This window comes from Zea mays, chromosome 4, assembly GCF_902167145.1.
Source record: "Zea mays cultivar B73 chromosome 4, Zm-B73-REFERENCE-NAM-5.0, whole genome shotgun sequence".
In the NCBI taxonomy this organism is placed as follows: domain Eukaryota; kingdom Viridiplantae; phylum Streptophyta; class Magnoliopsida; order Poales; family Poaceae; genus Zea; species Zea mays.
The window spans coordinates 177,438,073-177,461,299 of NC_050099.1; the positions used below are offsets into that span (position 1 = coordinate 177,438,073).

General features: G+C 50.6%; 1 protein-coding gene and 1 pseudogene across 2 annotated transcripts; one reads left to right on the plus strand and one right to left on the minus strand.

Annotated features, from left to right (window-relative positions):
- The first annotated feature begins 1,299 nt into the window (after positions 1-1,299).
- LOC103654144 (lysine-specific demethylase pseudogene) lies at positions 1,300-15,071 on the plus strand (annotated as a pseudogene). The gene is made up of 13 exons (NR_163847.1): positions 1,300-1,786; positions 1,863-1,974; positions 6,754-7,091; positions 7,181-7,261; positions 7,347-7,424; positions 7,516-7,985; positions 8,273-8,497; positions 8,607-8,768; positions 11,586-11,954; positions 12,033-13,431; positions 13,710-13,813; positions 13,890-14,087; positions 14,320-15,071. The product of NR_163847.1 is annotated as a lysine-specific demethylase pseudogene (transcript).
- Positions 4,529-5,457, minus strand: LOC109945452 (uncharacterized). The gene is made up of 2 exons (XM_023302253.1): positions 5,362-5,457; positions 4,529-5,196 (listed from the first exon to the last, which is right to left on the minus strand). The coding sequence occupies exons 1-2, from the start codon at positions 5,455-5,457 to the stop codon at positions 4,618-4,620; spliced, it is 675 nt and encodes a 224-aa protein (XP_023158021.1). The 3' UTR covers positions 4,529-4,617.
- Positions 15,072-23,227: the final 8,156 nt, after the last annotated feature.

A 23,227-nucleotide genomic window follows, 5' to 3' on the forward strand; every position in this document is an offset into this window, starting at 1 on the left:
GTCCAAAGAGGTTGCAGACGGCCCGGTTCTTCTGAGCCCATGCATGCACGTGTGTCCGCTTCCACGTCCACCTTCCGGACTTCGGTTCCGGCCACGTCCCTCTAGCCCCAGCACAGTGCAGAGCCAGTGGCAGCGGTCAAGGACGCGTGGGTCCGCACAGGCCGCTGCCCATACCGCCACCCGCGGCCTGTCCTGTCCACTACGAAAGCACGGGCCAGGCCCACACGCCATCCCATTCCCATTCGGCCATACCGACTGTCCGTTTATCCCCTCCTAATCTCCCCCGTGCGCGGGCTAATCTTATCGTGCAAGCAACGACAGCACACCGACGGCCGGACCCGGACGCGACGCGGCGCGACGAGAAGACGACGACGCCGCGGGGACCCACCGCTGGCCGGCGCGTTTGATCCGGGTGACCACCGCGTCATCCGACGGTCGTAAAATGAAGTCACCAATTCACGCCGGTGTGCCTTCCTCCTTGGATTGGAGAACCAGAAATGGATTTTCTTTGAGAGTGAAAACCAAAATTATCCCCCACCCTATTCTTTGCCTGAAAGTGCAAACGAGTAAATTATTCTTTTTTCCTTCTCTCAAAGTGCAAGTGCAAGTGCAAGTGAGTATAGAGAAACATATAGATACCATAAATAAAACTCGGTGGGAAATTATTACCAGCTCAAAAGGACTAGCGGAGATCGTTGACCATGAGAGGGACATACGACGTGGCAAAGAGGCCAGAAAATGGTCAAGAAAGGTGATGTGAGCCGCGCCATGTCGTCCATTGCTGATCTGCTCTGCTGGTCCCAACCCTCAACCTCCCCCCAAGCTAATCCCCTCGCAAAGCAGAAACAACTACTATGTATACAAGCGAGACTCTTAGTTCATTAGATGATGATCTAACTATAGACATATTCATAATTTAAAAGGTGTTTTCTATGAATCTAAATGAGCTGATGGTGAGATGGTTTAAGTATTAAATGTGATACATGATTGTATCATAATCTAACGGATAAAAAATCTCGCTTGCACGCTTACACATAAGACCTGATTGTACAGTTGTTGACCGCAAAGCAAGCGTTAACCAACCAATGAATTAACTATCAGTGTACTCCAGCACTAGCATTACTGCAAGCAAAGGACAAAGGTGCTGCCCATGGTTTAAGCCCAAAAGCAACTACGGACATGGGCAAGCAAGGCAGACTTTGCCATTTGCTTGCCTGTCCACTGTTCTTGCACAATTTCAGCAACACCCTTTGCTATCAACCTTTTCACACTCGCACCTCCTCCTCTCTCTCTCTCTCTCGTGCTTGCTGTTGCTGTGCAGCTGGTTGGATTTCTTCTTCTAGGTCACCCGCGAGAAATACAGAATACTACCAGTTTACCAGCACCCACAGGATCTCCTACTCCTCCCTCTCCCTCTTTTCCGCAAAGCTGAAGAAAGAAACCCAGCAGCACGCACTATTTATCCCGAGCCCCCTGTATTTTGGTTGGTACTACTACAGTATCCCTCTCTTCTTCTCCGGCGGATCGGATCTGCTGCTTATCTATCTATCTGTCTGTCCGTCTGTTCATCGTCACAAGAATAATAACAACCCTTCGCCTGCCTCCTGCCCGCGTATGTGTTGCTTGCTACCCTGACCTGGCGCCCTGGCCTAGGAGAAGGAAGAGGAGGAGGAGGAGGTGGGTGCCGGGGGCATCTAATCTTCTAGGGCCAGGATCTCAGGGCGGCAGCAGCATCCAAGGCAGGGAGGAGCAAATCGATTTCTGAAAGAAAAATAAACCAGAACGGGTGGGTAAATCTCACGATTTTTTCGTTGCCGCAAAAGTTCCTGGATCTGAACAAGCCTGGCACAACAAAAATATAGGAAAATAACAAAGCGCGGTTGGGATGGGACGATGAGGACGTTTCTGACACGAACGATTGAACTGCCGCACAGCTCACCTCACCTGACGGATCTGTCCGTGCGTAAAGTGCCGGTAAATCTCCTCACTTCCATTTTTTTCTTCCTTCCCCCGATCCGGCGTCTGGATTTGATTCTTGTTGCTGTCTCCTATTTTTTTCTGTGTTGTTTGTACAACCAGTAATATGTTTTCTGTTTGGAGGATGGGGAGACGTCTGCAGCCCATCTGAAGGGCTAGAGCGAGCGACATGCAATGCAGATCTGTAGATCGCTGTTCCTAAATTAGTATAGATCTGTTTTGCGGCCGGATGGTTTCGTGTAGCTAGTTGTTCATAGTAGGGATTAGCGCTGGGAAAAAAATTCTAGGGTCCTCAAGCTCAATCGAACCAGAAGGGTCTCCAGAGGATAATCCGTTCCGTATGTGTCCCGCCTCGTGTGATTTTGGTTTTATTCGTCTGATTTCGTTTCCCGTTCGTTTCGTGATTTCGCAGCGTGGGGGGTGCGGATTCGTCGCTGCCTTTTTTCTTTCTTTCTGGTACTGCTATCTATCCATCTCTTTCCATTTTCCTCATGTCCCTGTTTCTGTTTGACCGCATAGCCGCCTTGTTGTATTCTATTTTGGCTCATCATAAATCACTAGATGAGTGCCCGTGCGTTGCAACGGAAATATATAATACCATGATAACTTATATACAAAATGTGTTTTATATTGTTATTAGAAAATGTTATATAATCTATTTATGATCCTGACCATACATAAATTTTGCTATTTTAATTTAGTTGTTTCACTACTACATTGCAACTATCAGTATCATGCAGACTTTAATATATGTCACGATTTTAATGGTCTCACCATTGAAGAAATTAGATATTTTTGGGCTCCCCAGAAACAATTTGTCGCTTTTAAGTGATCTATAGAGAAAGGATTAAAATATACATCTACTAATTTTTTAGCTGTCACTTAAAGCTGATTTTGAGAAGTCATTTTTTAGGGAGCTTTTGGAGATGCTGTTAGCTTACACCAAAAGCGGGGGCTACTGCTGCTCGCGCTCGCTGATCTAACATGTGACGTGCTTCTGACACGATATGGGTACGAGCAGGAGGAGGTTCTTATTGCGATGGTGAAAATGCGCCGGATCGTTCTGGGCGCCTTTTGAAGCATCCAATCCAAAGAGGTGGATTTTGCATTTGCGTTGCACCTAGCAGTTGTCCAGGCTAGCAGCAGCAAAGGATCCCGCTCCTTGAGCTGAGATGCCCGGGCCCGGGCCACCCGCCTGCTGCCGGCGCCCCCTCCCCCGCTGATGGCTCGGCTCTGTTCCTCTAGGCGGTGTTCGGGCCGCGGCGGTTGGGCGTCCGCCGCGACCACACGAGCGCTCGCGCCGCACATGGGCTGCCCCGGCGTCCCCCCCCTTGGCGCCACGCCATGTTCTCTGGCCTGGCCAGAATTCAATTCACCTCCTGCAGCTCCAGCCTGCTGCAGGCAGGTCCTCCAGTTCGACGTCGCGGGGAGCCTCGGCCGGGACGTATGTGCTGTGCGCGGCGCGACATGCGGATCGGAGCCAGGCAACGCCCGTGACCTGTGTCGCGCAGTGCAGCCGGATCGGACGACACATGTAGGCCTGTTCGCACTTTCTTTTCCAGCGTTCCGGAGTTGATTAATGATTTTTTTTCTATTTACTCTATACTTGTATTCATGAGCATTTCGTTATAGTGAGAATCAAAAGATATAGCATAATGAGTAGATATCAAGCTACCTTGAATAAAGAGAAGGAAAGTAGTACGCATATTATTTTTGCTTCACGCAAAAAAATTGATCGATGAAACATGAGACGGATGAAGGAAAGTAGTAGTACGCATATCTGAATAATGCTTGATGATGTCGGTTCGTATGGTCGCCCATATCAGGTAGCTCTGGCCTTCATGGCCATCGTCGGGCCATGCATGTATGCGTGCCATCAGTATCTTTGCATGTAGAGAAAAAAAATAAGAAAACATTGATGATGGATTGATGGTTCACTTGTCGCACTGGCTGGCCTAACCGTATCTACTTGCAGCAGGAGGCCGGCCAGGAACAGTAAGCAGAACGCAGCACAAACATCGTACATGCAGAGCACAGAGCAGCGGCCAACAGCTAGTCAAATAGCCAGCAGCAGTGAAGCTCTGGAGCTCTCGCTCATCCATATCACTCCATCGATCTCCTCCTCCTCCTCCGTCGCCCGGCCGTCGATCACCAGTGCCGGTCCGGGCGGGTGGGCGGGTGCATGCTATGCACCACCACCTGTTTCTCTTCTCTAATAATTGATTTTTACACAGGCCATTGACACCGTAGGTACGGTGCTCTCGCCGAACCAATGAACCAAACGAATAGGCAGCGCCGCGGCGGCCGGGGGCTGAGGGCCGGGCATGCAAATCCCAAGCACGCAGCGGCAGGAAACGGGTGCGCGTTCACCGGGTGCAGGCGAGCACGGAGGTGAGGGAGCGGAAGGCGACCTCCTCGCAGGGGAGGACGAGGGCGCCGCCGGCGGCGGCGCCCGCGAACCCGAACTCCTCCTCGGCGCGCCGCAGCAGGGACCGGAACTCGGGGCGGTCCAGCAGCGCGATGGGCACCACGAACCGGCGCCGCCGCTCGCCCACGTACACTGCGAAGTGGCCGCGCGGCACGTCGGACGGCAGCCCCGTGGCCTCCTCCTCCTCCCCTCCCCTGGAAACGGGTGCGCGTTCACCGGGTGCAGGCGAGCACGAAGGTGAGGGAGCGGAAGGCGACATCCTCGCAGGGGAGGACGAGGCCGCCGCCGCCGGCGGCGCCCGTGAACCCGAACTCCTCCTCGGCGCGCCGCAGCAGGGACCGGAACTCGGTGCGGTCCAGCAGCGCGATGGGCACCACGAACCGGCGCCGCCGCTCGCCCACGTACACCGCGAAGTGGCCGCGCGGCACGTCGGACGGCAGCCCCGTGGCCTCCTCCTCCTCCCCCTCCCCTGCAGCAGCACAGAGGAACACGAAATGGAATCGAATAGGGCAGCGCTGAATAGGAAGGGAAGATCGGATCAGAACAAACTCAAGAATCGAATCAGCTAGGAGTTGTTGATCCAGTACCTTGTTCTTGAAGCTTGCTTGCTTTGGTTCGCTTCTCTTCTTTACTTCCGTCTTCTGGATCTGGTGGAGCCGTCTCGTCCTCGATCTGCTACCACAACAAGAATCACTGAAGTCGGGAGGTCGACGGACGCGACTCGAACTCGGATGGCGGTCGGCCACCGCCAGAGGCGTCGCCGCCGAGGGTGAGTATGGGTAGAGAGGCGGCTAGGTTTTCAGGATTTGGAGTTCGGGGCGCGGGGTTAGTGATGCGGAAGGGGCATCCTGGCGGCGTGAAGCGCGGCGGGGTTTGCGGGCGGGCGGGCGGAGACAGGGGGCGGGGGCGGTCTACAGTACTAACTTAATAGTTAGTAGAGATAAAGAAAAAAAAACACTCATGAACGTCCGAATCCGGTTGGGCGTTTGGACCAGGGGCTGCTCGTGGATCCGCTTCTGGGTCTTTTTGGTTTGTGCTTCGTTTGGCGGCATTCAAGCCAAATCATCTGCTGCGGTTTTTCTGTATTTTGATTGTCCAACCTACGATAAAAAGGCTCTGTTGCTGTTTGACTGATTCAAAAACAAAACAAAAAAAAGAGGTCTAAGCTCCTGCATTTTTGCTCCGTGGTCTCTTTAGATTTGCGTCCAGAGGGCATTGATTCAGAGATCCGTTTCCAATTTCCATGCCCTTCCGCTACCTTTTTCATTCGCAAGCAGTGTAAAAATCGCAGAGATATGAGATGAGGAAAAGCAATCGTTCATCGATTTGGGCGCAAGAGAGGAGAAAAGATGCGGCCGCAGCGATGCGGTGTGCGCTGTGCGCTGTGCCGAGACAGATGCGTGCGACGGTGCGAGGGAGACTCAGCACTCCACTCACCTGGCGCCACGTCGCCCTCCCGTTGGGCCTCTTTGCCTCGCGGGCCGACTGGGCCGGCTATTGTGAAGAGAGAAAGGGTCTTGTGTGGGCTGGCTATTCCAGGCCATCTGGCCCGTCCATCTACGTGACGGATACTTCTCGTTTCCCCTCCTCACGCGGCCGCTTCTGCTCGGTGCCCCCTCTCCTCTACAGCTCTACTCTCCCCTCCCGCGGAGGCGTGGACGGCATGGAGTTGGGGGAGCCCGGGGCCCGTGGATGCCGTGGTCCCGTGCGATTACTGTGCGTGGCTGGCTGTTCGCTCTCCTCCCTCCCCGCGTGTTTTCAGGGGCGGCCTTGCTCAGTTGTAATTCTGTTTCTTCTTCCTCATCCTTACCCCTTCTACACGTTACGTTACAAGTTGCCACTCCAGCGATTTCCTGCGTCAGTCAGACAGTGGGAGGCATTGTATCCACGCAGGGTAGGACGCGTTGGGTGCGCTTGTGCTGGAGTTTGTGCCACGTTGCCGCTTGCGGAGTAAGGAGCAATAGACGTCTTACACTTTCGTATGATATGATTTCTCTACATTCTGCTGTCCGCAGCCTGCTGCGCTGTAGTGCCTTCTGTGTTGAAGATGAGTGAATCAGCTTAAGTAGGACGACGGTGTGGCAAATGCAGCTGAGCTGTACCCTGTCTGCAACTAGCACAACAGGCAAAACGTTGCATCATTTCTGTATTTTTGGTTTGGAACAATATGGATGCGATTATGTTCCCTACTGTAATTTGCTCATATACCTAAATCGAGGTTTATTGGTTGCCTTGGTAGGTTAACAGTAGGCATTTGTATACGTTTTGCTCTTTTTTTATGTAAAGTTCATCTTAGTTTCACAGCGGATCTCTCGGTTTGCTGATCAAAGCGTCGTCCTCCGATGCAGCAATGATGGGAACAGAGTGCATCATGGCCACACTCGGCGGGGATCCTGAACCCTCAATTCCACCTGGATTCGGACCTTTTGTTGCCCTCGCGCTACAGGGCATCCAAAACAATGCCAAATCAGCTGATGCTCATTCTAGTTCTGCTCAAGCAGCACACTGCATGGAGAAAGATGTTGAAGTTCTGGAACACGGTTCGGCGCATGGTTGGAGTGACACTCCTGCTAGTACTTCAGGGACCCATAGTTGCAGGAGGTCACTTCGTAACAGGCCTCCAATAGACTATAGCCAGTTCGACCTTATCTCGGACGAAGAATCTGATGTTGAATCAGCAGAAAAGGTTTCATTCGTGTATTGATCCTTATGTGATTACCTGAATTCGTCATGATTTTAATGCATTGCCATGACATGGCTCTGTTTTCTTGACAGGGAGTGGGATTAGTGAGACACAGACGACAATTACCGAAAGGAGTACTTCGGGGATGCGCACAATGTGCTGATTGTCAAAAGGTTTGTGTAACTGTGCTAAATTGCTGAGTCACTTCCAGGAAGATGTTTTTTGTCAGCTTATGCACATCACATCGACATCGTGCAGGTTGTTGCAAGGTGGAATCCATCTGGTGCAAGGAGGCCTGTTCTTGAGGAAGCTCCTGTTTTCTATCCATCCGAAGAGGTATCTTATGTTTATCGCACTGCCTTGTAGTATGGCAGTACTTGGTTTATTTTTGCATACACTAATCTCATGATACCTTCTTGTGGATCAGGAATTCAAGGACACCTTAAAATACATTGAGAGTATACGGTCTACAGCAGAACCATATGGAATTTGTCGTATTGTCCCGCCGCCTTCATGGAAACCTCCATGCCTTCTTAAAGAGAAGAACATATGGGAATGCTCAAAATTTTGTACTCGGGTACAGAAGGTTGACAAGCTCCAAAACCGTAAATCATCCAAGAAGGGCAGAAGAGGTGGGGTGATGAAGAAGCGGAGAAGCTTTTAGAGCTGGAAGATAACAATAATATTAATCACAATCAAACTGGGGTGCAGCAAAACCAAGAGAGGTTTGGATTTGAACCTGGACCTGAGTTCACACTTCAGACATTTAAGAAGTATGCAGATGATTTCCGTGAACAATATTTTAAGAAAGAAGTGCCCGCGGACTCACCACCATCAGTAGAAGACATTGAAGGCGAGTATTGGCGTATAGTCGAAAAGCCTACTGAAGAGATAGAGGTACCGGTCTTCTGCTATCATAGAGTAACTATGTCATTTGCAATTCATAGCTCTGTCCAAACTTTAGAAAGTACAGTATATGTCATTTTAGATCTGGATTTGTTAGATAGTTTCTGATTTAGCTTCCCAGTGCAGTTCTGTTCTTTTGTATATGATTCCTGATTGCCTGAACATAGTCCTTGCAGATGTTTCTTGGCCTAATTATAATATTTTCGAAGTTCTTATTTCTGTTTTTGACATATAGTTCTGCTATCGACTAACTTATCAGAGAATACGTTCTCGTACAGGTAGTATATGGTGCTGATTTGGAGACTGGAACTTTTGGTAGCGGCTTCCCAAAGTCTTCTCCCGAAGTAAAATCTGATGTTGAGCATAAGTACTTAGAGTCTGGTTGGAACCTAAACAACTTGCCTAGACTACAAGGTTCAGTACTATCTTTTGAGGGCGGTGACATCTCTGGTGTTTTGGTCCCTTGGATGTATGTCGGAATGTGCTTTTCATCATTCTGCTGGGTAAGATGCTTGTTGGCATGTCTACTTCTCTTACAATTAAGATTGTTGTCATTATCCAAATTTAACATTCATGTTCTGAGATTTTACACTGGCATGTCTCTGCTGACAGCATGTTGAAGACCATCATTTGTACTCACTGAACTACATGCATTGGGGTGCTCCAAAGATGTGGTATGGAGTTCCAGGAAAGGATGCTGTAAATTTGGAGGCAGCAATGAGGAAACACCTACCTGACTTGTTTGAGGAACAACCTGATTTGCTTCACAACCTGGTAAGCGTTTCTCTCTTGATTGGTTATTATAAACTAGGGCTTCAGGTATTCACACATTAGTTAATAGTTATCAGAACTTAGAGTAGGTGTTATTTTTTATTGGGTCTGACTATCACATGTCTTCCCACGTCTCTCTCTCTCTACCTCATGTGGTCCATTTAAATTATGCTGTAACATCACTATAGTAAACAGATTTGGTGCTGAGTAATGTTATAAAAAGTCCTGTTCTCGCACACGCGGGTTCTTTCTTGTGTTAGATTTTTTTTTGCTAGAAACCGAGTCACTTGTTGAAGTATCACAGCTTTCAATATATTCTTGAAGTGTTCCTGTATTAAAACTAAACACTTGCGAAATGGAACAGCAGAGTTAAGGGGTTTAAGTCTGAACCTCCCTACTCAAAAGACTTACGAAACTTAACAGCAGATTCACCTTACGAAAACAGGGGAAAAGCGCAATGCCAGCGGACCCAACTGGGTATTACATAAAATGCTCAAGCACTGCATTCACGCCACCTCCTAGTGCCCAAAACGAGGACTAAGAACCCAGAAACTACAGCTATCACTAGACAGATGACAGAAAACCCCAAAAGACAAGCAGAGACTTCATCTTGCAGCTTGAAGATGCCCCATATTCATCAAAGGAAACTCTTAGATGCTGGCGCCCAGCCTCTTGATCTACAAAAAATCTCATTTGCCATCCTTTTGAGTTTTGACCTGTGCGCTTCCTTCCTCCAGCATCCTTTTTCCCTTCTTTGTCTGCAAAATTGCCCAAGATTTAATCCATTGACAGAAGAGGAAAACATATCATTAGGGTCAACAAACCACTTATTGTTAAAGCAAATATCATTTCTAAATTTCCAGATTCACCAAAGGATATCTCCAGCACCAATGATCAATAAGTTCCTAAGGTTTTTATTGAAACCCAGAGCCATCTGCCAAAGAGGTCAACCAGCTTCCCGGTAATTGTTTTGAGGTTAAAAAAACCTGGACTATTCTCCAAATATACTTCGCAACTGAACATTCAAAAAACAAATGATCTGTGGATTAAAAAACTCCACAGAAGCAACAATCACACCAACCTCTCCAATTTCTCTTTTTCAAATTGCCCTTGGATAGAATTTTATCATTAGCAATCAACCAAAGAAAAGTTTTAATTTTTGGGGGGATTTTGATCTTCCATAAGAATCTGAACGGGACCTTAACCGAGTCACATCTAATTTTCGAATCATGGACTTAACTGAAAAACCCGTTTTGTTTAGAGCCCAAACAATCTGATCATCGCAATTTGTTAGAATTAGGCCGGCATGCTTATTAAAACGACGTTAAAACGGCGTTTAAACGTCGTTTAAACTATAAAACGCTGACAGAAAGTGAAACGACAAAACGTTTTACGATTCGTCGTAAAATGTCGTTTAACGTCGTTTAAACGTCACGTTTTGACGTTTAAACGCGGTATAGAGTGAAACGCCGCGTTTCGGGCGTTTAATGCGTCTGCTGCTAGAAATTGGCCCAGCCCAATTAGAAACTCCCGCCTAGCCCACCCAGACCGCCGCTACAGGCCGCACTATCACCAGCCCAATTAGGAACTCGCGTTCTCACCAGCCGCCGCACTCCAGGGCGCGCTCCAGCCTCCAGGCCGCCGCTGCCGCTGCTCCAACCCTCCTGCGCCGCCCGTCCGGCGCCGCCAGGCCCGCCTCTGCGTGCCGCTGCTCCAGGCCGCCGCCGCTCCAGGCAGCTGCTCTCCAGGCCGTCCTCCCTCCAGGCCGCTGCTCTCCAGGCCGTCCTCCAGCCCCGCCTCAGAGCCTCTGTGTGCCGCCGCTCCAGGCCGTCCTCCCTCCTGCGCCGCCCGTCCGGCGCTGCCAGCCCCGCCTCTGCTGTCCCACTGCGGCAGGACTACAGAGTACAGAGACTGACTGTCCCACTGTCCGCTGGCGTATGCTCCACTGGTGAGTAATCTAGGGTCTGTTTGGTTGAGCTGTGACTGTGGAAAAAGTTGCTGTGGGCTGTGAGCTGTGGAAAAAGCTGCTGTAGGCTGTGTGCTGTTAAAAAGCTAAAAATCGTTTGGTGGAAACCACTAAAAGTCGTTAAAAGTTCTTTGATATATGTTTTCACAGTTCCATCCAAAAGCCACTAAAAGCAGGTCCAGAGGTGCTTTCAGTTTTGCACTACGAGAAAGTCGGCTTTTAGAAAAAGCTGCTTCCTAGATCCAGCCCTTTGGTTGGCTTTTGGCTTTTAAGGGGCAAAAGCCAAAGCCAAAAGCCAAACCAAACACACCCCTAGCCTCCTGTTGCTCACTTGGTGAAGGAAGAAGGATTGATGAAGGGTGCTGTCATCTGAACATATGCGTTCCGTTTGTGATTGTGGACTATTAGACATCTCATTCCATTTTGTTTGCAGTTGTCGACTTGCTATTAGTTGAACTTGTGTTATTGTGGTAAACTGGTAATGTGGTTGTGGACATGTCATTTTGCACAATATTATTATGTGAACTTATGTTGGTTGTTTGGTATTTGACTTGATATAATTGCCTGAAATTATGATATATTGAAATTTCCCTATGTTGTTTAAAACTACGTTTAAACTTTGTTTAAACCGTTTAAAAGTTAAAACTCACCCATGAGCGTTTCAACGTTTCGTCGTTTTAATAACCCCGCGACAACTGTGTTTTATTTATGTGCGATGATTATTTAGCATAATGATGTGATGGTGGCTATATGAGATTTGGTTCTGCTGCGGGATGTGATGTTTGCGTGAGTTACCTTCCTTTTGATACAAACGATATGGGGGTGCATTTATAAGATGGTAACGCCTTCTGCAGGTTACTCAATTTTCAACATCATTGCTTAAATCTGAAGGAGTACCAGTCTACCGATGTGTTCAGCATGAGGGAGAGTTTGTCCTAACGTTCCCTCGGGCATACCATGCTGGTTTCAACTGTGGCTTCAATTGTGCAGAAGCTGTTAATGTGGCACCAATTGATTGGTTACCAATTGGACAGGATGCAGTCGAGCTTTATCGTAAGCAAGCTCGGAAAATTACTGTTTCCCATGATAAGCTGTTGCTAGGGGCTGCTAGAGAAGCAATAAGAGCTCATTGGGATATTCTGTTCCTTAAGAGAAATACTGCTGATAACTTGAGGTGGAAAAGCATGTGTGGACTTGACAGCACTATATGCAAATCGCTTAAGGTAAATGTGTATTGCAGTTTTTATAAATAGTGTTTTTTATCTAAATATCAGTGGAATCTTATATAATTTCCTGCTTAGGCAAGAATCGATTTGGAGTTGGCGCAAAGACAAAATATATGCTCTCCATCTCAATCTAGAAAAATGGATGCTGAATTTGATTCTACTGATAGAGAGTGTGCATTGTGCTATTATGATCTGCATCTTTCTGCTTCTGGCTGTCCATGTTGCCCAGGGAAATATACCTGCCTTGTACATGCAAAGCAGCTTTGCTCATGTGACTGGGACAAAAGATTTTTCCTTTTCCGTTATGATATCAATGAGTTAAATATGTTGGCTGATGCTTTAGGTGGGAAGTTAAGTGCAATTCACAGATGGGGTGTCTCTCATCTTGGATTAAGTTTGAGATCATGTGTCAAAAGAGAAAAAGACCAAGATTCGAAGACTCCTCGCAGAGTAGCTGATGGCCCCAGAAGGTCCTACATGTCTCAGGCGTCAACAGTATCATTGGCACCTTCGTTGGTTTGCAATGAACAGAACAACAATGGTAATAAGATGCTGGACAAAGCTAGTTTGGAAACGGATACTTGTCCTTTTACAGAGCAAATAAAATCTGGAACTATTTCACTACAGGAGGCACACATGAAGACTGAGGTATCCTGTACACTAAACAGCAGTGTCATTCCTGAAGGCCATAAAAGCTCACTAAGCTTGCCAGTTCCTTCTGGCCACTCACTTTCTTCCAATTTTGCGACAAGGTCTTTAAGTACTGCAGGAGAATCTGTGAAAAACACATATGACTTGGTAGTATTTAAAGGGAGTAGAGAATCTTCGCGGGCTGGAGACTGTATCTCTTCGCCTGGTGTGCATCATAACATACCGCCAATAATGATTGATCAAGGAAGCAACATGAATCCTAGTATGGAGAGCTCAAACAATTCACATAGGCTGATGGCATCTAACACTAATGCAACTCAGTTTTACTCTTACAAGGACCAAATGCATGTAACACCAGAGACTAGGGCCTCAGTGATGACAGAAAAAGATAGCAGTCAAGCTTCTGCTGCATCAAGTCAGCCCTTTGCGGGAACTGTTTTAAGAGCACAAAGTGTATCTCAGGAAGCTTCACCTAGCGTCTTTACTTCAAAGCCTCTCATAGATTCTTCACTTGTGAAAAATACATATGTTGGTTTAAGTTCAGGCGGTGCCCATATTGGACATCCAAATTTTGGTAACCAGCAACCAAGTGACGAATGCCTTAAAAGAAAATCTGAATCTCTATCTGGTTCAGAAGCAAGGGGTCATTCAGCTGCATTGGTGCAACCTGCTCTAGGAAATCATAATGGGAGTGGAGGTGCACACAAGGGCCTTCGGATGGCTAACGTTGTACATCGATTCAAGAGCTTAGTTGAATCTTTGGAAATTGGTGTTGTGCTATCTGGGAGGTTGTGGTCCTCAAGCCAAGCAATCTTCCCAAAAGGTTCGTCTTCTCCTGACAATTGGCATGTATCTATGCATCTTCCAGCTTTGTTTTAATTAGAAGAGATCTTGTTATAAGGAGTTAATCTTTTGCAGCTTTGCATCCTTGAATGATTTTTATGTTATATGTAGCAGTATTCATGGTATAGGAATGTTTTGCTGCTATTAATTACTGGTTTACTCCTTATCTGAGTGTGTTTACTGATATATTTGATTTCGCCAGCACTTTGATTTATATTTTTCTGTTTTCCTTAACTTGTTTTACCTTTGTAAACACAGGGTTCAGGAGCAGAGTAAAATACTTCAGCATCGTGGATCCAACACAAATGGCATACTACATATCTGAAATATTAGACGCCGGACCACAGGGACCTCTGTTTATGGTAAATTTCAGCCTTTTGTACCATCTGTACATCTGTTCTTTCCGTATCTTGATATATGTTGCTTGATGCATTACAGGTGACTCTGGAAAACTGTCCAGGCGAACTTTTTATCAACGTCTCTCCTGCCAAGTGCTGGAGCATGGTCCGTGAGAGGCTGAATATGGAAATACGGAGGCAACTCAGTACGGGAAGAGCTAATCTTCCTGCACTACAGCCACCGGGATCAGTTGATGGTTTTGAAATGTTCGGGTTGCTGTCACCGGCAATAGTTCAGGTGAGGAAAGTATTCACTTGACCGCATTCTGAAACACACTACACCTCAAGAAATGGGGAAAAAAAGAAGAAACACTGAAGCACACCAATGCCATGAGCAGTGGAACCTGTTTTCAGGTTGCATATATAACTGCATGATGATTCCGCACATGCTCGGCTTGTGGCTGCGAATTTCCCAAGCCACTGGTGACTGACATATATGCCACTGAATGATTTCGTTTAATTCATCCCAGGCAATCGAGGCACGGGATAGAGATCGCATCTGCACAGAGTACTGGAGATCCAGGCCTCATGTTGTCACTGAAGATCGTGCGACGGCGCCACCTCAGGCTCAGGGTCCTCTGCATGCGCTGAGGGGTCTATTCCAGCGAGCCAACCGCAATGAGCTGCTAGCCCTACGGAGTCTACTGGTGAGCAACATCAGCCCGGACGACTTCTCCAGGCGGCAGGCTACCCAAATCCTCGACGAGGAGATCGCCAAGCAGTGGCGCTGACAGGCGTAAATACAACTCTGTAATCTCTTGATGGCATGACGGGACCAAGCAGTTTTCGACCCTGACGAGAGAGCGGCTCCTTCCGTTGCCCCCCGTGCCCATTCTTTGTATTGTTGTGTCCATGCTCCATGCCATAAGATCTTGTCCCCATTTGGATGCGATCGAATGACCGACGACGGCTCATCAACTGACCAGCGTACATACCGTCTGTCTGGAAACTCTTGTGGTGTTGTAGGTTTAGTTATTTTTCTTTTAAACGAAATATTTAACCTTCTTTTTTAGTGAGGCTGAAACGCAGGCTCATGAGACCTGAGTTTTTTACATGAAAGGTTGTGTACATCAGAAATGTGCAGGGCCTGTTGACACTACTAGCAGATAGGCGTGATTTTTGTGCCGAGTTGGTCAGAGTCGAACAGTCCATGTGCTTCAGGTACTCATCCTGCATGGTTGACTGGGAGTTGGTACTTGCAAGCTGCTGTTACAGACCAGTAGTCCAATGAACCCCATCTGACTGGTCGCTGCCAAGTGGGCCAACTTTTCACTCTGACCAGTCTCTGAATATTCTGCAAATAGGGATGATGAAATATCTGTTTTATAAAATCTAATCCATACATATTAGAATTCTAATCTAACTGAGCATTCGATTCGGATATAGCATGAATATTAAACGTTTAGATTTAGATACAACTTCTGGGCAAGCAAACCTTCTAGACCTTTAGATTCTTTAGATCATGATTCAGTCGTATATGCATTCATAGTTTGTTAGAGATTTTTTTAATAAAGTGCACAAGCTGACGGGGAAATTAAGTATTAAATATAAACTACGGATGAATCACGATCTAAAAATCTAAGAATAGAAGCTTGCACCTAAAACTTATTTGTAAAAATAGTCGTTTCATTAAATAATAGATATATCCAAATTTGTTTTTGAGCTTTTTTCTATTTGATTTCAGATCCGCTTTAGACAAAACTATGGAATATGCGAAATTTATCCCTATCCATGAAAACCTTTATAATAAATCCGTGGTATAGCAGTTCTCTCTCCATGCTTAGTGACTAATTATTTAATTGTAATATTACTAACGAAACATTGAAAGTAATTAATAGTATATCTACAAATAACTATTAATGTTATTAATGATACATAAATGGTAAATTAGTTTTAGTATTTTTATAATTTAGTTAAATATAATTTATTTGTTGCTTTTACTAAATTAATTTATTTAGTTACTGATGTAAATTAGTTTACATAATTCGTTTCATGATAAATATTATATAAATAATAACTAATTAATTGATATATTTACTTTACTTTGACCATCATGATTAATTTAGTTTACTTTGATAGTGGAGATAATAAAGAATGTACTTTAATTTTACTTCACTTTGGTTATCTATGAGATTAGTAGTAAAGTTTTATTCATCTATCTTGAGTTTGATAACATGCACTTTGAGTTTACCTGAGTAATTATCTGAGCAGATATCGGAATCCGTTACATCCATTTCTTACTCATATTCGATAGTATCCATATCCCTATTTGAATTTGAATTAAAACATGGCAAAATTTGATATCCGAATTCAACTTCATGCAAATTTGACTTGTTTTCGTCCCTACTTGTAGTCCCGTCTACCAGCACGGAGATCGGTGACGGCGAATCCTCCAACATTGTTTTTCTAATAGTGATCGACTACTTACTAGCAAACATGTGCTTATGCATTACAACATAATCTGATACATATTTGAAATGGACAGCTATCACAGTAAGACATGGGTTGTTCAAACCCTATAAGAGCTTGTTCGGTTAGCTCTCAATCCATATGGATTAAGTGGGATTGGATGGGTTTAAATCCCAACCAAGTCAAAGTTTTTCCAAATTTTTTCAATCTCATCCAATCCATGTATAATTGGAATAACCGAACAAGGCCTAACAGTGCAATTTTTGGGCCGACCGCACTGAGAAAAGACCCCGATCAACTAAGGGTTTGTTCGGTTAGTTCTTAATCCATGTTGATTGAGTGAGATTGAATGAGTTTAAATTCCAAGCAAGTTAAATTTCTTCTTAAATTTTTTCAAATCTTATTTAATCTATAGGTAACGGGATAATCTGGATCAAAACATTCTTACCCATGAGCATCAAACTAGGCGAGTTGTGGCCTGCTTTTTGCCCATGTGACCAAAATATTCGAAGCAGAATCTCCTCAGAACAACGTCCACACAGCGACACCAGCAGCTGCGGTGATGACAAGACAGTCGACAGGAGTACAGGACGTCTGATAGGCTCGCGATCGAGGGACTTCTGCGGCCTGTTTTTGCTCTATCAAATCTCAGACGTACTACGACAAGGGCCTAAAATTGCATTGTTCTACTACCATACTCTTAGTTAAAAAATAAATTAACAGGTGATAAATATTCGAGAATGGAGTTAGTATATAACACAACTGACATCATGCTGATGGTGGTATTACGTTGTTCTAGCTGTGTATATACATGCATCCTTCCTTGTGATAGAAAACAAGATATTCCCAAGCGTACTTCAAGATTGAATTATAAGCAATGTGATGCTTTTATTAATTACAACAATCGATGAGATGCACTTTAGATATATAGCTACTCTAATGGACTCTTTATATTTTTACTTCTAATTTATAAAATAGAAACTTTGGTACAAATACTATTTGTCGGGGACCATAATTAGGGGTACCCTCAAGACGCCTAATTCTCAGCTGGTAACCCCCATCAGCATAAAGCTGCAAAGGCCTGATGGGCACGATTAAGTCAGGGATCAGTCCACACGAGTGACTCGATCACGCTTCACCCGAGCCTAGCCTCGGCCGAAGGCAGCCGACCTCGAGAGACTTCCGTCTCGCCCGAGGCCCCCTTTTTATGGCGGACACATCACCGGCTTGCCCAAGGCCTTGGCTTCGCTCAGAAGCAACCTTGACTAAATCACCACACCGACTGACCAAATTGCAGGGGCATTTAACGCAAAGGTGGCCTGACACCTCTATCCTGACACGCGCCCCCGGCAGAGCCGAGGTGACCGCCGTCACTCCACCGCTCCACTGGCCAGTCTGACAGAAGGACAGCGCCGCCTGCGCCACTCCGACTGCAGTGCCACTCGACAGAGTGAGTCTGACAGGCAATTAGGCCTTGCCAAAGGCGCCCCGGCGAACTCCGCTCCGCCCGACCCCAGGGCTCGGACTCGGGCTAAGACCCGGAAGACGGCGAACTCCGCTCCGCCCGACCCCAGGGCTCGGACTCGGGCTAAGACCCGGAAGACGGCGAACTCCGCTCCGCCCGACCCCAGGGCTCGGACTCGGGCTAAGACCCGGAAGACGGCGAACTCCGCTCCGCCCGACCCCAGGGCTCGGACTCGGGCTAAGACCCGGAAGACGGCGAACTCCGCTCCGCCCGACCCCAGGGCTCGGACTCGGGCTAAGACCCGGAAGACGGCGAACTCCGCTCCGCCCGACCCCAGGGCTCGGACTCGGGCTAAGACCCGGAAGACGGCGAACTCCGCTCCGCCCGACCCCAGGGCTCGGACTCGGGCTAAGACCCGGAAAACGGCGAACTCCGCTCCGCCCGACCCCAGGGCTCGGACTCAGGCTAAGACCCGGAAGACGACGAAACTCCGCCTCGCCCGACCCCAGGGCTCGGACTCCGCCCTGGCCTCGGCCGGACGACTTCCGCCTCGCCCGACCCCCTGGCTCGGGCTCGGCCACGGCAACTGAAGGCAAGACTCAACCTCGGCTTCGGAGGAAACCCCACGTCGCCCTGCCTAGAGCACAGACCGCCACGTCAACAGGAAACGTCATCATCACCCTACCCCGAATCGACTCGGGTCACGGAGAACAAGACCGGCGTCTCGTCCGGCCAGCTCCGCCAGAGGGGCAATGATGGCGCTCCACGAGCTCTATGACGACGGCGGCCCCCAGCTCTCTTACGGCAGCAGGACAACGTCAGCAGGGACTCGACCGCTCCAACAGCTGTCCCTCCATCAGGCTCCGCCGCACCACCGATAGCCACGACATCACGCCAGCAGGATGCCCAGATCTCTCCGGCTGCCACATCGGCATGTACCTAGGGCACTAGCTCTCCCTCCGCTAGACACGTAGCACTCTGCTACATCCCCATTGTACACCTGGGTCCTCTCCTTATGACTATAAAAGGAAGGACCAGGGCCTTCTCAGAGAAGGTTGGCCGCGCGGGACCGAGGACGGGACAGGCGCTCTCTTGGGGCCGCTCGCTTCCCTCACCCGCGTGGACGCTTGTAACCCCCCTACTGCAAGCGCACCTGACCTGGGCGCGGGACGAACACGAAGGCCGCGGGACTTCCACCTCTCTCACGCTCGGCTCCGGCTGCCTCGCCTCTCCCCCCTCCGCGCTCGCCCACGCGCTCGACCCATCTGGGCTGGGGCACGCAGCACACTCACTCGTCGGCTTAGGGACCCCCCTGTCTCGAAACGCCGACAGTTGGCGCGCCAGGTAGGGGCCTGCTGCGTGCTGACGAATAGCTCCCCGTCAAGCTCCAGATGGGCAGTCTCCAGCAACCTCTCCGGCCCGGGACGGTGCTTCGTTTCGGGGCTCTCGAGTTCATGTCCTTCGACGGCAGCAACGACATGATACTTCTTCCACCGCCGTGCGACCACGACAATGGCGGCCGACAACCCGCCCGCCGGCGGCGGAATCGACGACGTCTACCCCGCGTGGTGGAAAAGCAACATTCGGGCTCGCTCCGTTCTCTCCCCCGCCAACGGAGGAGGAGGCGGGGCCGTCAAGGCCAGACGGGAGGCCGCGCTTCGCCGGCCGTCGGGCGAATCGACGCCCCCGACGCCCCGACGGAAGGCACGCCGGACATCGACCTCGCGTTCAAGACGGAGGCAAGCGCCGTCCCCCCGCGGCACGACGACCCCGAGCAAGAAGACGACGCCGGCGCGCTCGCGGAAAGCCTGCAGGACGTCGCCCTCGAACCAGAGATGACGGCGCAACCAGACCCCGATGTGACTACGTCGCTCCTCGTCGACCAAAAGGTAACGACTAACTCCCATCTTGCGTCATTTCGACTCGGCCTCAACCCGCCAAACGACCTCGTTTTGGCGGGCGCCCTCATTGAGGCGAGTGCAACCCCACTGAGGTTCTGTATGCGATCGCCTTGGGACCGACTGACGGACGTCTCGACCTACGGGCCCTCTGGGTCCGAGGAAGATGACGATCCCAGCATCGGTTGGGATTTCTCCGGACTTGGCAACCCCAGTGCCGTGCGGGACTTCATGGCCGCATGTGACTACTGTCTGTCCGACTGTTCCGATGCAAGCCGCAGCCTTGGCGACGAGAGCTGCGGCCCAAGCCGCGAATGTTTCCACATCGAGCTAGGGAATCCCACCGAAGGCAACCATCTTGGCATGCCGGAGGATGGTGATCTCCCTAGGCCGGTGCCTCGCGCCGACATCCCACGGGAGCTAGCTGTGGTCCCCGCTCCGGCGGGGGGTTACGACCCACAACTCGAGCAAGTCCGCGAGGCGCAGGCCAGGCTCAACGAGGGAACGGGAGCGCTTGAGCCGATCCGTCGGGACGTCGGACAGGCATGGGTGGGCCAACCCCTGGCCGGAGAAATACGTCATCTGCCCCAAGGTCTCCAGCACCGCGTCGCCAACGACGTCAGGATCAGGCCGCCGCCCGCATCCAGCGGGGTCGGTCAGAACCTGGCAACCGCAGCAATGCTCATCCGCGCGATGCCGGAGCCGTCAACCACCGAGGGTCGGCGGATCCAGGGAGAACTCAAGAATCTCCTGGAAGGCGCCGCGGCCCGGCGGGCCGAGAGCACTGCATCCCGAAGGCAAGGATATCCCTCGGAACCTCATGCCGCGACTTCCCGATCCATGCGGGAAGCCTCGGTCTACACCGGGCGCACGCGCAACACCGCGCCTGCGGCCCCGGGCCACCTCGGCAACGAGCACCATCGACGCGACCGTCGGGCTCACCTCGACGAAAGGGTGCGCCGAGGCTATCACCCCAGGCGTGGGGGACGATACGACAGCGGGGAGGATCGGAGTCCTTCGCCCGAACCACCCGGTCCGCAGGCTTTCAGTCGGGCCATCCGACGGGCGCCATTCCCGACCCGGTTCCGACCCCCGACTACTATCGTAAAGTACTCGGGGGAAACGATACCGGAGCTGTGGCTCGCGGACTACCGCCTTGCCTGCCAACTGGGTGGAACGGACGACGACAACCTCATCATCCGCAACCTCCCCCTGTTCCTCTCCGACACTGCTCGCGCCTGGTTGGAGCACCTGCCTCCGGGGCAGATTTCCAACTGGGACGACTTGGTCCAAGCCTTCGCTGGCAATTTCCAGGGCACGTACGTGCGCCCCGGGAATTCCTGGGACCTTCGAAGCTGCCGGCAACAGCCGGGGGAGTCGCTCCGGGACTACATCCGGCGATTCTCGAAGCAGCGCACCGAGCTGCCCAACATCACCGACTCGGATGTCATCGGCGCGTTCCTCGCCGGCACCACTTGCCGCGACCTGGTGAGCAAGCTGGGTCGCAAAACCCCCACCAGGGCGAGCGAGCTGATGGACATCGCCACCAAGTTCGCCTCCGGCCAGGAGGCGGTCGAGGCTATCTTCCGAAAGGACAAGCAGCCCCAGGGCCGCCCGTCGGAAGAAGCTCCCGAGACGTCTGCTCCGCGCGGCGCCAAGAAGAAAGGCAAGAAGAAGTCGCAATCGAAACGCGACGCCGCAGACGCGGACCTTGTCGCTGCCGCCGAGTATAAGAACCCTCGGAAGCCCCCCGGAGGTGCAAACCTCTTCGACAAGATGCTCAAGGAGCCGTGCCCCTACCATCAGGGGCCCGTCAAGCACACCCTCGAGGAGTGTGTTATGCTTCGGCGTCATTTCCACAGGGCCGGGCCACCCGCCGAGGGTGGCAGGGCCCGCGACGACGACAAGAACGAAGATCACCAAGCAGGAGAATTCCCCGAGGTCCGCGACTGCTTCATGATCTACGGAGGGCATGCGGCGAATGCCTCGGCTCGGCACCGCAAGCAAGAGCGCCGGGAGGTCTGCTCGGTGAAGGTGGCGGCGCCAGTCTACCTAGACTGGTCCGACAAGCCCATCACTTTCGACCGAGCCGACCACCCCGACCATGTGCCGAGCCCGGGGAAATACCCGCTCGTCGTCGACCCCGTTGTCGGCGATGTCAGGCCCACCAAGGTCCTGATGGACGGGGGCAGCTGCCTCAACATCATCTACGCCGAGACCCTCAAGCTCCTGCGCGTCGATCCGTCCACCGTCCGAGCAGGCGCTGCGCCCTTCCACGGGATCATCCCTGGGAAGCGCGTCCAGCCCCTCGGGCGACTCGACCTCCCAGTCTGCTTCGGGACACCCTCCAACTTCCGAAGGGAGACCCTGACGTTCGAAGTGGTCGGGTTCCGAGGAACCTACCACGCCGTGTTAGGGAGGCCATGCTACGCGAAGTTCATGGCCGTCCCCAACTACACCTACCTGAAGCTCAAGATGCCGGGCCCCAACGGGGTCATCACCGTCGGCCCCACGTACAAACACGCGTTCGAATGCGACGTGGAGTGCGTGGAGTACGCCGAGGCCCTCATCGCCGACCTGGAGAACCTCTCCAAGGAGGTCCAAGACGTGAAGCGCCATGCCGGCAACTTCAAGCCAGCGGAGACGGTCAAGGCCGTCCCCCTCGACCCCAGCGGCGACACCACCAAGCAGATCCGGATCGGTTCCGGGCTCGACCCCAAATAGGAAGCAGTGCTCGTCGACTTTCTCCGCGCAAACGCCGACGTCTTTGCGTGGAGTCCCTCGGACATGCCCGGCATACCGAGGGATGTCGCCGAGCGCTCGCTGGATATTCGGGCCGGAGCCCGACCCGTCAGACAGCCTCTGCGCCGATTCGACGAGGAGAAGCGCAGAGCGATTGGCGAAGAGATCCACAAGCTAATGGCGGCAGGGTTCTTCAAAGAGGTATTCCATCCCGAATGGCTTGCCAACCCTGTGCTTGTGAGGAAGAAAGGGGGGAAATGGCGGATGTGTGTAGACTACACTGGTCTCAACAAAGCATGTCCGAAGGTTCCCTACCCTCTGCCTCGCATCGACCAAATCGTGGATTCCACTGCTGGGTGCGAAACCCTGTCCTTCCTCGATGCCTACTCGGGGTATCACCAGATCCGGATGAAAGAGTCCGACCAGCTCGCGACTTCTTTCATCACGCCGTTCGGCATGTACTGCTACGTCACCATGCCGTTCGGCCTGAGGAATGCAGGCGCGACGTACCAGCGGTGCATGAACCATGTGTTCGGCGAACACATCGGTCGCACAGTCGAGGCCTACGTCGATGACATCGTAGTCAAGACACGGAAGGCTCCCAACCTCCTCTCCGACCTTGAAGTGACATTCCGGTGTCTCAAGGCGAAAGGAGTCAAGCTTAATCCTGAGAAGTGTGTCTTCGGGGTGCCCCGAGGCATGCTCCTAGGGTTCATCGTCTCTGAGCGAGGCATCGAGGCCAACCCGGAGAAGATCGCGGCCATCACCAGCATGGGGCCCATCAAGGACTTAAAAGGGGTACAGAGGGTCATGGGATGCCTCGCGGCCCTGAGCCGCTTCATCTCACGCCTCGGCGAAAGAGGT

Excerpts from the sequence above, each read along its gene's own strand:
- LOC109945452 (XM_023302253.1), bottom strand. The coding sequence starts at position 5,457 with ATGCCGCCAAACGAAGCACAAACCAAAAAGACCCAGAAGCGGATCCAC. Across the intron at positions 5,197-5,361 it reads GGATTCGGACGTTCATGAGT|CCGCCTCTCTACCCATACTC; the intron begins GTTTTTTTTTCT and ends CTGAAAACCTAG.